The sequence below is a fragment of the Esox lucius genome, chromosome 21 (genome assembly GCF_011004845.1).
Source record: "Esox lucius isolate fEsoLuc1 chromosome 21, fEsoLuc1.pri, whole genome shotgun sequence".
NCBI lineage: Eukaryota > Metazoa > Chordata > Actinopteri > Esociformes > Esocidae > Esox > Esox lucius.
The window spans coordinates 27,953,689-27,971,690 of NC_047589.1; the positions used below are offsets into that span (position 1 = coordinate 27,953,689).

General features: G+C 39.8%; 1 protein-coding gene across 1 annotated transcript; it reads left to right on the forward strand.

The window, feature by feature from the left end:
* Positions 1 to 14,093: 14,093 nt before the first annotated feature.
* Positions 14,094 to 17,850, forward strand: LOC105008967. Its single transcript, XM_010868347.1, has 5 exons — positions 14,094 to 14,295; positions 15,017 to 15,142; positions 15,230 to 15,310; positions 15,583 to 15,702; positions 15,965 to 17,850. Exons 1-5 carry the CDS (start codon positions 14,266 to 14,268, stop codon positions 16,292 to 16,294), a joined length of 687 nt encoding a protein of 228 aa, XP_010866649.1. The 5' UTR covers positions 14,094 to 14,265; the 3' UTR covers positions 16,295 to 17,850.
* Positions 17,851 to 18,002: the final 152 nt, after the last annotated feature.

Consider the following 18,002-nt stretch of genomic DNA (forward strand, 5'->3'; position numbering starts at 1 on the left):
ACGTAACTTTAAAGGGCTGGCAGATAAAAAAATATTTAGCCTTTTTCATTTTATAACAACGGAAATGTAATGTGTTGTCATTGTAAAGCTTATTTTGCATTGTGCCACAGCGCTTTGAAGGCAAATAAGGCAACAAAAAACCAAATCTGGGATTGCAGGGATTTCTTTTAGTTTTCCACTTCTAAAAATCTTTGGGAGAAAATTCTTATTCTTCAATCATATGGAGGACATGTTAAACTATAAACACATACCATGCCATCTCAGCATGTTTTTATGATGGAATAAAATAAATGTTTATATGTATTTCACCCCTAAAATGTCATGCCCTGTCACAGACAAATTTGTATATGTGACAATGATTTCCTGATGAATTTATTTGCTATAAATAGTATTTCCTTCACCTTCTATACCCCCACCTTCACCTACACAGTTAAAGAGATTCATTCTTCAATAATATTCTCAAATAGTCAGTTTTAATATCAGAATTTACTGTGACAGGACTGACCGTGGCGTGACAGGACTGACGGTGCTGTGACAAGACTGACGGTGGCGTGACAGGACTGACCGTGGCGTGACAGGACTGATGGTGCTGTGACAAGACTGACGGTGGCGTGACAGGACTGACGGTGCTGTGACAGGACTGACGGTGCTGTGACAGGACTGACGGTGGCGTGACAAGACTGACGGTGGCGTGACAGGACTGACGGTGCTGTGACAGGACTGACGGTGTCGTGACAGGACTGACGGTGCTGTGACAGGACTGACGGTGGCGTGACAGGACTGACCGTGCTGTGACAGGACTGACCGTGGCGTGACAGGACTGACCGTGGCGTGACAGGACTGACGGTGGCGTGACAGGACTGACGGTGCTGTGACAGGACTGACGGTGGCGTGACAGGACTGACGGTGGCGTGACAGGACTGACGGTGGCGTGACAGGACTGACGGTGCTGTGACAGGACTGACGGTGGCGTGACAGGACTGACGGTGCTGTGACAGGACTGACGGTGCTGTGACAGGACTGACGGTGCTGTGACAGGACTGACTTCATGGATTTCGTTGATGCAGAAAAAGTTATGTTTTTTCTTCTTTAAGTTCTGGTAAGAATTCCTATTTTAAATTATTATTATGATTTTAATGTTAATCTAATATTAGACTATATGTCAAAGTTCAGCCAAAGACATATAAGGACCAAAATTAATTAGTATATAAATCATAACTGATAGTCCAAACATCTTTTAAAATCAGAAAACGTATTTCATTTTATTTCAATATAAAACATATTTCATTTAACAATTTATTTAAATTCTATTTAAAACTAACATGGCCAGATACAATAACAATAAACATGAACTAGAAGGGCAAAGGTCACACAACCATTAAACAGTCATTAAAAGGTTACACTATTCTATTCAGTCACTCTGTAGTTATATGGAAATATGACTTCAAAAGTAGAGTTTACTGTGATACAGTGATGGTAGGTCCTTTCTAGCCTTGAAGGCCCTGGCTGTGGAACGGCTGCCTTCTTCTTAAGCCCAGATGTTCTCTGATGCCCTCTCCATAATTTGCACCTCTTTCTTTTGTCTCGCTCATTCAACTGATGAATCCTTTTCCTTCTATCCTTTTTCTTCCTCCATCTTTCCTTTTCTTTCTGAAGATGTTTCTCCTTTCTCTCCAGGTCTGTATTTCGTCGTGCCCGACATTGTCTTTGTCTCTCAGCTGCACTAACTGGAAGCCATCGAACCACAATCTGTATGAATTGAAATAATTAGTCATCATTACTCAAAGCAAATATAAATGACATTATATTTCAACACATATATTATATATATATATATATATATGTGTTGAAATACCGTTAATATACATAGTGCAGCCTCAAAAGCAGTTCTACATAGGCCTAGGTAAAAGAGGGAACAAATTCAAAAATAATTGTCTGAGCATAAAAGGCTTTTGCATAAAAAGCTGATTTACAGTGTAATGTCTATTAATTCAAATGTTTTACTATGGCATACGTTAAATACATATTATATGCAATAAAGGTAATAACAGAACAATGCCATTCATTTGTAAGGCCCTGTCACACAGGGATGTGATTGGGCCTCATGTGACAGGGCCTGACGGTCGGCCATTTTAACTGCCATTGTTCAGCCTGCTAGCATGCTAGTATAAAAACTGTTATCATGCAAGGAAGGGATTTCAGTAACCTTTTTAGACATGTTTTGGATTTTAAACATTTTCATTATTTTCTGGGGTATTTTACAGTGACAGGACTTGACACTTCAGCTGTCGTCCTAAAAGAAAAACATACAAAAACGAGCTTAAAATCATACAATTCAATGACAGAACTGACCCTAGATCAGTGTCAGCTTCACCTCGGTCAGATGATGTCACTTCAACTGAGTCATAACCTAAAAAGGTGTTTTGCACAAACGCATTTCGTTTTTATGTAAACGTGATAGGACTGACTGAAAACAGTGGTGAAATAATATGTATTTGTGGACTGTATGTATAATTTCATGTTTGTAATCAACTGGTGTGAATGACAGCAACTTGTTATTTAGTAAAAAAAAAAAAATTTAATAACAGTTTTTGCTAAACAGAACTATGAAAGATGTAGCTCCAATTTGGCTGAGGACTGGCCATTTTTCAGGTTTTGTAATATTCAAAATAGTTTTTAATAAAGACAAAAACATCTGAGAACCTAATGCATGACAGAACAACACACAGAAATCAACCATCTAGTAAGTTTTAGACATTTATGGATTAAATACTTTTTATTGACTTTAGCAATTCAAGGACAGATAATGTACATATCTGGTAGAATGTCCCACAGGGCTGCCATTCAGAAATCAATTGTATCCAAGGCCAGCACACAGACACACTTGGTGTAAGGAGCACAAAACTGGATGACTGCGCAATTGAAAACAGCGATATGGGCTGATGTGTCACCTTTCACCTCGGAGGATTCTTCTGCGTGGTCATATAATGACCAAGGAATATGAGGCCGTTTTACAGAACCAGGTGCTCCCTTTAGTGTTCCAATGATGTTCCAATATTCCAGGATGATTACGTCCCCATACACACTGCTAAACACACTCAATACTAATACACACTCCAATATTCCAGGATGATTACGCCCCCATACACACTGCTAAACAAACTCAATACTAATACACACTCCAATATTCCAGGATGATTACGCCCCCATACACACTGCTAAACACACTCAATACTAATACACACTCCAATATTCCAGGATGATTACGCCCCCATACACACTGCTAAAGGATCCTTTATCTCAGTTTGATTGGGAGAAAATGTACTTCTTTCCAGATGTAGAAAGTGCAAAAAAATATATAATCTATGAGGGTTTTATGGGAATTATTAATAGACAAGCCCCCCATTGAAAATACAGGGTTAAAGGTCGTGACAATGCGTGGCTTCCGACTGAGCTGTCATGTCACCAATGTGACATGACGTGGGCCAAGGCCAGGCACTCTGGGCATGAGTCAGACTGGCTGTCTTTTAGGCAACTTAAGAATAAATGCATGGTTTCGGTTCGAAATGTCAAAGCATTGCACTGTTTAAATGAAACTGCAAACAAACCAAATGATCCTAGGAGGTTTTGGAAAACCATTAAATCTGAGCATTTTGTTACATCTGTTTTTTTTTTTTGAATCTCTAAACTATACCTGCCCAGTACTTGAAAATGCGGTTACTGAACAAAACAGCAATCAGTTGTTCGGTTTGAAACTCAGAGGTAAAGCCTTTATTTCTTTAAATATAAATAAATCAGCTGGTCCTGATCATTTAGATTCATTCTTTTTAAAGCTAGCTGCTGAATTTATTGCACCAATTTTGTGATCCCACATTGTTAAATTATTATAGACCTATTTCCAAACTCTCTGTTTTAGCAAAAGTCTTAGAATAATTTGTGAGTGAGCAAATGAAATATTTTTTTACTTACAAATTAGATCTTATCAGTTTATCAATCTGGTTTTAGAAAAAACACAGCACAGTTACAGCAGGTCTTAAAGTAATACATTATTTTGTCTCCCTAGACAAGGGGCACCACTGTGCAGCCCACTTCATAGACCAATCAAAGGCATTTGATACGGTGGATCCATAGACTGTATATATAAGGGTGGATCATAAAATGATGAAGCATAGACTCTTGGATGTAGGCTTATCAATAGAAACCAATGGACACCACTTTACAATTTACACAAATCTAACTTTCATTTCTATGCAGACAATGCTGTGACATTTTACATTTGGTTAAAAAAAATGAGGTTAAAGTTTTCATTTCAGAAATAGGTCCTGTTTTTCGTATGAGACAAATAAGGGCCTTGTGTATGCTACCTTTTCCGCCTGTATAATATTATGGCGATGTCTTGTACATGCATGCCTCTATGTCCTCATTACGTATGCTTGATACTGTACACCATGGGGCTTTGAGGTTTGTTACAAACTCTAAATCTCTCACCCATCACGGTACCCTATATGTGAGAGGGGGCCGTCACTAACTCAACGCAGATCATCCCACTGGTGCATTGTTGTTCACAGGAATGTTCTTAGGACGCTCCCAGTTTGTTCATGCTCTTACTGCACATAGTCCAGCAGACTAATGATAAAACATTTCTTGTGGTCACATCCTCATTTTGAGCTTCCCAATCATCTCAACCACACCCCTTCCCCATTGCACTGAGGCACACCAGTGGTCCCTTTTCGGTAATTGGGGATGGTATTTGCTTTTGGGAGTGGTGTGTGGTTGTTGGAAAGCATTGTTTGTTTAGTCAACTTGCAAAGCGTTAATTCTATGTACTGTACTCTTTTGCCTAGTTATCCTTGATCTAGTTTTGTGTTTATTCTCTAGCCATACGGTTTTGTACTTTGATTTTGTGCCTGCCCAGTTGGATTTTTTGATTTTTTTGTATTAATAAATTTGGTGCTCTGCGCGTGAATTCAACTACTGTGTCTGGAGTTTCGTTCCAGTGCTGTGCACCTTCCACCTGGAAAGAGCTACAAAATATTTGACAATTAAATTATCTAGTGGCCATGGTTGATTTTAAGGCCAAAATCAAATCTATGCTATATAGTGAAATGGGGTGCTGTAAATGTTTTGAATGTTAGTCCGAACTAGGACCAGTGGTAATCAATATTTTATGTACTGTAACTTCTGTGTGCTGCTATTTTCAGCCAGGTTCCTCTTGGAAAAGAGATTTTGATCTCAATGTGGCTAACCTGGTTAAATAAAGGTTAAATAAAGAAAAAAATACAAGAGTGGTTTTATGAACACCAGGATGACTTCAAATGACTTCCATGGCCTGGCCAATCACCTGATCTGAACATCATTAAATCTTTATGGGATGTTCTGGAGCGTGGAGTGAGAAAGAAAGAATGGTGCAACATCACACTACACACAGACCAGAACCTGCATGACAGCATTCCAAGAAGGACTGGAGCTGTTCTGAAAGTCCCACAAAAGGTCCTCGATATCAGTAGAGTGTTAGGTGTTTCCATTGTTTTGTCTGGCCCTGTTACAACCCATGTTAGTGAAACCAAAAGGCAGGCTGTGTACTGGCATATGACATATGGTGTTTTCAGAGTCTTTCGATCCAGTTCCTTAAATTGATTTCTGATTTCCAGTCACTGGCCTGAGTGTGTGAAGATGTCTGCATGTTTCGGTAGCTAACATTTACACAGCTGGGACGGTGTTAAGAAACACACCCAATAAGAGCCAGTGAATTATTTGTTTCCTCACACTGCAACGGGAAAATCAGAAAGGCGGATAAAACTAAATGAATGAAATGAGTCAATCCTCATCCCTGCCTCCCCGCCACAGAAGTGAAATGCTTTCCGGTAGCTCTGGTGAGAATTCCCACTCGCGCCTCGGAAATGTTGCAACTTGCTGCCTCAATCTGAGGCAACCATACCCACATCCTCCGTAAAGACAACGGCTCTCACACATCCCTTTTGAGTTGCACTCTGACCTCACACATCGAGGAAGTTGTGACCGGTGTCGGAAAACAGGAGGATGACCCGGGGCCTGAGAGCAGGGTAGAAGAATCAACAAATGTATTACTGACACACGATTCAGTGGCTCATAACTTTATTTTCCAAGGACGTGCGCATTTGTGTGTGATTCTAATCAGTTCATTATCAAGTGTTCAGGTGGGTAATTTGTGGGGTTTTAGGAAATTATTACAAATTATAATCCAAACACGTAACAGAACCTTTGACCTACACATGGTTTGTTTTCAGCTGACTGAGAAGTGTGGAAGAGAACACTATTGCCACCAGATTTGAGTGCAGTTCTCCAATAGATTTACACCTACCAAGACAAGGCTTAAATTACTTTCTATTGCTTAATGTGTCATCTTGGGGGAAAGGGGAAATAGCGAGGCAGTGTTTTTTTCCTTGGCAGGCAAAAAACAAGAAACACACAATGAAAAGCGGTAATACATTAATTCAAGTGTGATGGCTAAGTGAATGGAGCAAGATGATCTCACATAATACCTAGAAGTTTTACATCAACCAGATGTGTCAAAAGTACTCAACACATAGGTATGTGTGTGCCATCTTGCCAATGTCACCTCCTGAGATTAATGACAAGAGTTATCTTGCTGGAAACATCATCCAGGGATTGGATGACTAGGTATCCATGGTTACCCTGCACACTCTCCATTTCCCAAGTTTCATAACATTTCAGTTGTCAAACTGATGGATGATTGTAATTTGGCCACTTCACATACAAACATACAGGCACACACACTTACACAGAGACTCAATCTTTCTTATATACAAGCCCACACACACACACACACACACACACACATACACAGTTGCTCAAACACATAACAAAACCCATAACATATCCCTGACAATTGTAAATCAGAGAAAACATAACTGACAATTGTAAATCATCCCAAAAACATAAGCATAAAGAAGCAACAAAGTGAGATATTTGCTAAAACCTTTCAAGCTAACAGAGAATCTTAATGGGCACATGCAAATTCCATCACTAAATGTTCTTGTTATTTTAGTTTTTTTCTGTTCTCCATTATTTGTTTTATATTATTGGAAAAAAGTTGTAAATTCTTCTCTTCCTGCCCTAGGGTCTCCCCCAGTAGATTTTGAAGATCATTGCATACGACCGTGGTATCCATGAGAACTTGTTTGGGCCTAGAAGTGTTATAATTAGCTGCTGTTAGCTGGTAGAGGCTTTGTATCTGTGGAAACGATTCCACCTTGCATTGAACAAAAATAGAAATAAAAAATAATCACTAGTTCTGTGTGAATTGATAAAAATATATGTTTGTGATTAGTTTACATTTCTGTGTTCCATTCTAGTTTCTCTGTTTTGTTGTTCAGTTTGGTCTTGTTAGTGTGTTGCTTTCACCTCTATCAATTTTCCTGCCTTCTTCTGTCCCCATTTCTTGTCTGTCATTACTGCTGTTTCTGTTGCTTGTTTCATGTTAAGTTTAAATAAATATTAGTGGCTTTATTGGATTATTTTATAAGAATATTTTTTTTATAATAAATGTGGTTCCATGCCCCAGTTTTGGGGAAAAAAACATCTACGTTTTTGCACCTGCAAAAGAGCGTCTATTCGAAATTTGAGGCTTGTATTTCCCAACCAGCTAACAATTCCAGAGTGTGAAAGCCTTTTTTACATTATACTTAATGTTCCCCTAATGACTGAGAGCATGGTGTCCTTTAGCTGGGAGGAAAAGGTGGTTAAAGGTTCCTACAGATGCTCAAAGGTCCTCTCTGTGAACCAAAATTTCCACTACACACTTTACCAGGCTACCACAATGTTCTCACCCAGTGTTCTTTACAACTTTAACAGAACAAAATTCCTGAATGGTTAAATTTACCTTGTGGTGATATTCAAAGAAAATTCTCCAAATAGTTTTAAGTTGGAAACAGGAAATAGGTTGAGAAATTGTAACGAACTCAAAACAGAATTATTGTTTAGACATGAACTCAAAATAGATGAGTTCAAGGACAACATTCCCAACGAGAGATGAGTTTGAGGAAAAAATTCCCAATGAGAGAGGGACAGGATGGAATCACTCCAGCTCACAGCTGTGGCAAGTGTAAACTCCACTTCCAACTGTGCAGTCCAGGCTTTACAGGACCAGCCCTGTAAATCAGTGCACAGTCTGAAGCCCCTTTTCAGCAAAGGAAGTGAGAGTTCCCGTCTGTCTTCTTCCTTCTAATGTTAGTCATGCTGAACGTAAACATGGGTTTCCACTGACTATTAGCATGCACCTGATTTTCATTAACTTTATATGTAATCTTGTTCATGTAGGCCTTTAGGTTTAAAAAAAATTTAAAAATCACCCAGTATCACCAGCCTGTCACGAATAAACAGACAAAGAGTTGGATCCCAGCGCTGAGTGCTTTGATGTTTAATAACAGTGCAATCCAAAACCCAAAGACCAGAAACCCACAGCACGTCTTATCAAGCACATCAGGCCAAGCAGTTACGTTTTATATGGCACTGCTCACTCAACCAGGTGTGCTTGAAGGAGATTGCATTCTCTGGACAATGACCACAATTGGGTTTGCAAATTAGCTGCGTGTCCGACAGGCAGATCTCCCATATGGTTGCAGCTGTGTGTCTGACTGCTCTGGGTAAAGTCATGCTGTTTTGCAATGCTGTCAGACCAAAAAACAAAAACAAATATCTAGGAATCCACAGTATCCACAGAATCACTTTTTTAAAGCTAAAAATAGAAATGACAAACAAATGTCAAGCTAGCAGTCAGACTAGTTCACATGGAAACATGTGCAAAACACTAGAACTGACCGGTAAATAGGCACAGTAGGGTGGCACATTAACACAATGCCTCACATAGAAGCTACAAACAGACCTGAACTAGATAGGAACTGATAGAGAGCAGGTGAACAGAAACACGGGTGAAACCCATTAGCACTGATACAGGGACGAAGGCTACATTCACACGGAAAAAAACACTGAAACAACATTACAAAAAAAGAAACCAAACACACAAGAAAAGACATAGGCAAGCCCAGCCCTCACGCCGCCATGTTTCCATGTGAACTAGTCTGACTGCTAGCTTGACATTTGTTAGTCATTTCTATTTTTAGCTTTAAAAAAGTGATTCTGTGGATACTGTGGATTCCTAGACATTTGATCTCAGGACAGTATCCAAAAAATACACCTGATAAACAGTTACTATACTATATGACAGAAAAGTTTTTTGGTCTGACAGCATTGCAAAACAGCATGACTTTACCCAGAGCAGTCAGACACACAGCTGCAACCATAGGGGAGATCTGCCTGTCGGACACGCAGCTAATTTGCAAACCCAATTGTGGTCATTGTTCAGAGAATGCAATCTCCTTCAAGCACACCTGATTGAGTGAGCAGTGCCATATAAAACGTAACTGCTTGGCCTGATGTGTTTGGTAAGACGTGCTGTGGGACTCACCCGAGCTCTCTGGGAATCACGTATTGGGTATTACAAAACTTTTTAAAACAAATTCTTTCAGTTTCAGTATGTTAGAGCTTTAACATTTTCATCAGGTTTTGTCATGCCCTGAATGTTACAAAAAGCTTGGTATATGTTAACAAAAGAAAACTGTTAAATCAGTCTCTTTGTGGCCATATCTTGCACACTGGAAATACTGAGGTCTTAAGTCAAAACCCCTGAAAGAGCAAAAACTGACAACTAGAAACAGTTGGAAAGTATGTAGGTTGAATATATACCTCTTCACAAAACATATGCTTAATATCCTTTATATTTTCATTTAAAAATAAACTCTCTGCTCTTTGCTCACTTGAATTAATACAAAAAACCTCCAAGAAACAATGAAGAGTTTATGAAAATAGAGATTCAGATAGGTGACAAATTAAAGGCAAAAACGACCTTAAGCTTCTAAGTAAGGTGGGAGGCCATGAGCTGCCACAACACCTTTAATGCAACTTGGCATAGATTCCTGGCATAGATTTTCCAAAAGACATTCCCTCATCTGGGGTTTTGATGAGGGTGGTGGAGAGCACCATGTATCACGTCGGTCCAAAATCTCCCAAAGGAGTTCAATTGGGTTGAAATATGGTGACTGCGAATGACAAAGCATATGTCATTCGCATCATTTTCATACTCCAACCATTCAGGGACCCCTCATGCCCTGTGGATGGGGGAATTTTCTTCCTGGGAGACCCCGCTCCCATCAGGATAGACATGTTTCACCCTAGGATAAAGGTGATCACTGTAATGATTTGTAGTGACCCTTCCTGGTAAGGGGACAAGGGGACCCAAATCAAGCCAGGAAAATGGCCCCCGCAGCATAACAAAGCCTCCGGAACCCCTCAGGGTAGCAGTCAAGCACTCAGGTTTTACCTTCCATTTGTCATCCATCTGTAAATTACAAGTCACTGTCAATTTGGGATTTATTTATTGGCAAGTTAAAAAGATACCGGCATGCCCTCTGTGCCCACTGCCTGCCCCTGTCTCTGTGTCCCCTCCCTGGACTTCTCTTAAATTCTACAGATGTTTTAATACTTATGTGAGACTGTTTAATTTCTTTTACCTAGAAAATTGTCAGGAGGAGCATGTATAGCTATGTAATTATTATCTGTTCTATAAAAATACCAACATTCTCAAAATGCCCAAATGCTGTGAACACACAAGTATACTGATATTTCCCAACTATGGCACACTGTCTGTAAAACCCTTTTTCACAAATTCCAACACCACTTAACATCTTTATTTACATATAAAAGCATTTCCTTTCAAACAAGATCTTTGAATTGCTAAACCTATTGGTCCCTTCACTTTCAACTGATCTTCCTTGACAATATCTATTTCTTTCTCCTACATCAACTCACCATCTCTATTTATTTTTCCAAGTCTCTCCTGAGTCTCTTGCCTTCCCAAGGTTTGGGTGCATCTTTCCATTTTCTTCTTTGCAATTCAAGAAAGAAAACTCAAGGTCAATCACTGCATTGACGTAAAGAAAAGTAATTTACTGGCATGCAGACAAGGGCACAGATGTAGGAGGGAGCAGCGAGGAACATGTCCCCCCCAATGTTAGAAGCAGGTCAAAAATTATTTGCAAAGAAATCTAAGAAGATACAACAAATATCACAATATTTTACATGATGTCCAGCAATGAATGATAATTTGCTGGTTACACATCAAATATGGTCAAATAAAACATTTTAGCTTTCTCTACCTACCTAATTATGTTTGTATTCTTAAATTGGCAGTTTCTGACAAATTTTACGCAACTTATCCCTTCACAGAATTTACGACTCTTTGTCATCCTTAGCAACACTCGCAAAGAACCTGTGAGCAAACGTCTTTACTAAACGAAAGATCATATGAAATAATGATCTTCACTTCACAACACACAGATCCAGTCGAAATAATCCAAGAAGGAGGCGGTCTTTAATACTACAAAGTCTTCAGGAAAATTATTTCAGTTCACTACATTTATTCAACATGTAAAAAGAATACAGAAGAAATTACCCCCATGTCCTCAGGCCCTAATTCCATGAACCAAGGTCATGAATTCATAGGTTTCTATCTCATCGGTGCTGGTTTACTGTTCCCAGCTTGGGGTTCCCAGCCACAATGCAACAACATAAGGGGCTTCTGGAATTTAAAACAATTCCACGATCAAGGAAAACATGAAATGGTCCAAGGATAATTTTCGGACTAAACTCCAACAGATTCAACCTGGAAGGCAACATGTTGACATAAGGAGCGAGATAAGTGAGATAAGGGAGCCCTTTGTAAGATCACTTGGTCAGAGTGAACAGGACTGGGGAGATGTTATTGAAACCTCACTGTTCTATAGCTTACGAGCTGTTAATCTTTTTGTTTAATAAACAATATATTTTTAATCCTTTCATTATTTCAGCTATTTACAGTGCAGTCCATAAAAGTAGAAACATTTTGTTTTTTTGGCTCTGTATTCCAGTATATTGGATATGAAATGAAACTAAAAGGGTTAGGTGCAGGCTGTCAGCTTACATTTGAAGGTATTTATGTCAGCCGGGTAGGAATTGGATCCCTTTTCATACATAGCCCCAACCCCCCATTTTCGGTGACCAACAGTAATTGAATAAATTAACATAATGTTTAATTAAGCTGTAATATTTAAGACTTGGTTGTAAATCCTTTTTTGAACACTCCCTGAAGTCCTTGACCTATAGACCAGATTCTGGACATTGTCCCCCAGGGACCAGATTCTGGACATTGTCCCCCAGGGACCAGATTCTGGACATTGTCCCCCATTGTCCCCCATTGTCCCCCCAAATCCACCACAGTGGATTTGAAATGAAACAACAGATGCAATTGAGGTGCAGACTTTCTGCTTTAATTCAAGGGTTTGTAGAAAAATATTGTAAGAAATGTTTAGGAATTGCAAACATTTTCATACACAGTCCCCTTATTTCAGGGGCTCAGATATAATTGGACAAATTAACAAAATCATATGTTAATTTTAATACTTTGTCGAGAATACTTTGCAGGCAATGACTGCTTGAAGTCTGGAACACATGGACATCACCAAATGCCGGGTTTCCTCGTTTGTGATGCTTTGCCAGGCCTTTACTGCAGCTGTCTTCAGTTGTTGTTTGTGCGTGGGTCTTTCTGCCTTAAGTGTCAGCAAGTGAAATGCATGCCCGATCGGGTTGGGATCATGTTGAGATCAGGTCTCAGCTATTGCAGAATATTCCACTTCTTTGCCTTAAAAATCTCCTGGGTTGCTTTCGCAGTATGTTTTGGGTCATTACCCATCTGTAAAGTGAAGCGCCGTCCAGACAACTTCCTTGAATTTGGCTGAATCTGAGCAGACAATATATCCCTATACACTTCAGAATTCATCCAGCTGCTTCGGTTTTCTGTCACATCACCAATAAACACAAGTGTCCCAGTGCCATTGGAAACCATGCATGCCCATGCCATCACACTGCCTTCACCTGTTTTACAGATGATGCAGTATGCTTCAGATCATGTGCCATTCTAAGCCTTCTCCATACTCTCTTCTTCCCGTCATTCTGATATAGGTTGATCTTGTTTATATCTGTCCAGTTAATGCTGTTCCAGAACTGGGCTGGCTTTTTTAGATGTTTTATAATAGTATTATAAAAGTATAATCTGGCCTTTCTGTTCTTGAGGCTTATGAATGGTATGCACCTTGTGGTGAAGCCTCTGTATTTGTTCTTGTGAAGACTACTCTTTATGAAAGATTTAATAATGACATGCCTACCACCTGGAGAGTGTTCTTCACTTGGCTGGATGTTGGCTGGAAGGGGGTTTTCTTTACCATGGAAAGGATCATATGATCATCCACCACTGTTGTCTTCCGTGGACGTCCAGGCCTTTTTGTGTTGCAGAGCTCACCAGCGCATTCTTTTTTTCTCATAATGTACCAATCTGTCGATTTGGCCACTCCTAATGTTCCTGCTATCTCTCTGATGTTTGGGCTTAAAGTGTAGCCTTTTTTATTGTTTTTGCAGCCTAAGGATGGCCTGTTTCTCTTGCATTGAGAGCTCCTTTGACCACATGTTGTGGGTTCACAGCAACAGCTTACAAGTACAAATGCCAAACTTGGAATCAACTCCAGACATTTTACCTGCTTAATTGGTGAAGAAATAACAAAGGAATAGCCGACACCTGTCCATGAAACAGCTTCTGAGTTAATTGTACAATTACTTTTGGTCCCTTGAAAAAGGGGGGCTACATATTAAACAAATTAAAGCTGAAAGGCTACACTTTAAGCCCATATTCATTATTTAACTGTAACTTGAATATATTTTGGTAAACAGTCAAAATAATAAAACGTGTGTCAGTGTCCAAATATTTCCTGCCCTAACTACATAATTACCGTATGAAACGTTCTGTAACGTTCCGTAACCACGTTCTGGGTAAGATACCTTTTACATTTAAGGACCGGTTTATTGAAAACATTCCTTGCAGATAACGGGAACACACAGATCAAAACTTAAGTTAATAGGCTACGTTAATTGAAGATATCCTCAGTTGTGGTAACGTTCAATGTTAGCTGGGTCGGCCTATCGGCTGGTGGCGAGTCTAATAATGCAACTGTTGCAGTTTAGGTGGCGGCACGGGAAAGTGAAAGCTCTCGGAGTCACTGACGTAGGTTTAAGGACTGAATGAACGCAGAATGGCAGACAAACGTGAATTATGCTACAAGCTACAGAAGGTAGTTTCGGTCGGAGTCGATGAGAAACACTAGAACACGTGAACTGCTGTAAATGTATGGGAAACACGACATCGTAGCCAGGGTAAGTGGTGGGAGTGGCACCTATCGCCTACACATTTAAGGTTACTGATATTATAGCGTAGTAGGTTAAGTTAATGTATGACACACAGCATTTAACAACATAGGCTCGTTTTTCAAACGCCATAAACCGCGTATAAGTGCATTTACTTAAGGTCATAGGCTACAGATTGCATGAATTTATATTTGAAACACAAAATCCAATTATAGTGTGCTTAGGCAATTTAATAGAAATATCAGAAGAAAATCTTACCTTCTTAAACTGCCAGCTTCCCGGTGCTGTACTTGCCTTTCTGACCTGACCGAGAGTCGGGTCGGGTTTTTATATGATTGTCTATGGGGAACCCCCTGTCTTTATAGTCAAAAGGAAACTTAAAATGTATTTATGAATACTGAAACTAAATGAGTGCCGGGAATCGTGGATTACTAGGATGTAGCCTAAAGCTTGAATAAAAGGGACCTTTGCTTAGGGCATGTGACGATGTCGATAATGAAGTCTAGGCTTATAAACCGTTTGCAGGTGGTTATCATTGGTCTAGTTTGTTGGCCAAACCGTCGAACAGTTGCTTTAAATAATGTTGAAAGCAGACTCAATACGAAGAAAAAGTGTCCAAGAAGATGTATGCACTCTAGGCCTAAGCACATGTTTTGACCATGAGTGTCAACTTAATTTGTAATTTTTTGTACACCTCTCACTTTCTCTCGTACATCTCTCGTACACACAGCATCTTGGCGTCTCTTTCTTCTCTGTCATACTTCTACCACTGGCTTTATCTTGTGACAGCAATAGGACCATGAGAGACATCGCTGAGCACTACGCAAATATTATTTCCCCGCTTATTCAGCACCGTGTAAGTTGCCGTGGAGACTTCAATTTATGTTAGACTTTAAAGAGTTTATACCCTGTGTTAAACTGAGTTTTCTGCACGCAAACCTAGGAGAACAACATCACTGGGACGCTGAAAGCGGAAAATATTAGCTGCAAAGAGAAGGAAATCCCGAAATGTGAGAAAGATAAAGTGAGTATTTCAAGTGTCATGAACAGTCACACTTCTCGTCGAAAGATCTCATCTTAACTTTCTTCCATATTTCAGTCCCTCCTTAATTTTGTTTAACCTTTGCGGAGGTACGCCCCAGGACCAAGTTGCAAGGCTGTGAACTTACTACCCTCTTCTGTAATTTGCTTGAAACTGCATCAACAGAGTAGATATCCACCACAGAACGTTGTCCTGAATGAGAATGTCCGATTTATAGTAATTAACTGGATGACTCGAATCCCTTTGTTTAATAGGAGAGAGAGTTTATCCTCAACGTGACGTGTAGCCATCGCAGATCCATCAGGTTCTTTAAGCTAGACGATCTCGAGCATGAAATCCTGTGTTCACTTGACTGCAGCTGTCCTACCAAACAGGTGAGATCCTTTTAGCGGATAACCTACTAGATTACATGTAGGCTTATCTGTTCCTTAAGATGCTGTTTCGTTAATTATGTTAAGAATCCATATAATAACTACAATAAGAATTAATTGAATAATTAAAATAATAATTAATGTAGTAATTAGAATAAGAATGTATTCATCTATTTAATTCCGTGATTTTCTCACACCCAATACTCCGCTTTTTCATCTTCTACCTGTATTTTTACTGTCAATCATTCTGTTTTCCACTAACCAGAGTTGTCCAGAAGTTCAAAGCACACGGCGGCATCATCGTCACGGGAGAAACAGGAATTCAGGAGGGGAAAGGGGGAAGGAGAAAAAGACGGAGGAGACAGCAGGGAGCACAGAGGGACCTCCGGAGAGGAAGGACACAGAGGGCAAGGAGGTGGACAGTAGGAGAAGGCAGCGACGAGAGAAAATGAATGGGAGCAGGAATCCGCCTGACACGAAGAAGACGTCGAGGAGGTGGTGTGGACTGAAGGCGTTTTTGGACAGCCTGAAACTCTGCTACATGTCCCTGGGGGAGAGATACGGAGGCCAAACGCACCCAGGCTCTGTAGGCTGACTGTGAAGTCCCGGTGTCGTCTTGCCCAACACAAGTTCAGCGTAAACGGATGTCTTAAATAACGATTCTGTGGAATATACACATCTGTATCCGATTCCTTAGAAAATACACTGCGCTGGGTGCTTTGTTGCCATAACGACATGCTTGTGTTGCAATACTGGCCCCTTCGGCACAGTGCAGTTGTCGTCAATCAAAAACGGCCAAGCCAACAAATGAGCTACACTTTCACTTTCAAGCACTGAGACTTGTGAGATTTGTCGTAGCTCACCGCGAAGGGGGCTTCCCTACCGTGAGTGGTTTTTGGCAGTGATCTTGACCTTGCGTGTGTCGGAAGTGTGTTTCGCTGTGTCGCTACACTGAGGCATTTAAAAACCTATTCTGCCACAGATGTTTGCTTTCAACTTGGGTGTCTTAACTGCTATCGAAAGTTCCCCTCTGTATGGTGGTGACAAGGCAAAGCACTCTGTTATCCTGTGTTTTGCTAAAAAGATGGGACAAATGTAACTACTCTGAATACATAGAGAGAGGCAGAGGTATGAAAGACATGTCTGACAGTCCATTCCATGATATTAACATATTCTGTTATCAATATTCTGAATTATTCTGAGAATTTTCAGTATTTACACTGTTTAAGAATGTCGGAGTAAAACAAGCTTTTATATTTGGGTTCGGACAGTTCAGTTAAACTCATGAGCTATTTTTAAGTTATGTTTCAAGAATCAATGGGTATATTACAGATTTATAAGACCAAAAATGTATACAGAAACTAAGGATCCTGGCTCTAATGTAACTAGCATTGGTTTAAGTACTATTCAGAAATTATATACTCACTACTATTGATCCAGGAGGCTGGGGGTTATTGTTAGTTTTACTCTATTGATTAATCTCTTCCAGCAGTAAATATGCATGGGTAAAATATTCACAGTATGGAGTGGGACTTGTGGCCCATTGTTTTGTCCGTCACCTCGGAAAGACAGAGAATTGGACGTCTTTGGCTACAATTCCAATCTCCTCTCTTTAACAGGCATGTGTAGGGGAGACCCTTACTAAAACAAGATAAAAATGCATTTTGGGAGGTCAGTCAGGTCTCAACAAATGGTGAAATTGGGATGTACTTCAGCTGTTTTTCTCTATGTCAGACACTCCATCAGCCATATCTAAACCGTTATTAATCATGAACAACGTCAGACCCGGCCCACTGGGCCAATGTCCAGGTACCATGGCCAGGGCAATGTTGATTTGGTTATTTATCCTTTCGCGTAACATTCAAACAATGGGTACCATTCTTTTCCTCCTGCTGCCGTATAACATTTTCAAAGCATGGGTCAGAGAAATGTTTTGTTTGCTTAAATTAACCACCATATGATAAAGGATGAATTGTGCATTTATATTGTAAATGTACCTTTGTTTTTGTTTGCTCAAGTTCCTGACAAAGGTGTCTTGTAATCCCATTATGTGCTGAGCACCAACAGTCTATTGGACGGAAAACCAAAGGTAAACACGAGTTATAATTTTGTTATACATGTACAGTTATTTGTCGGCAAATAGATTTTCAACAGCAACTGCCTTCTATTCCTTCTTTAAAGATCCACAACTTAACACCTAAAACCAGTCTGCTAATTTCTACTAGCTAACGACTAAAACACAAAAATCAATGGACGAACACACAGGTGGTCCTTCTTCAATGTTTATTGTTAAATTTAAAGGA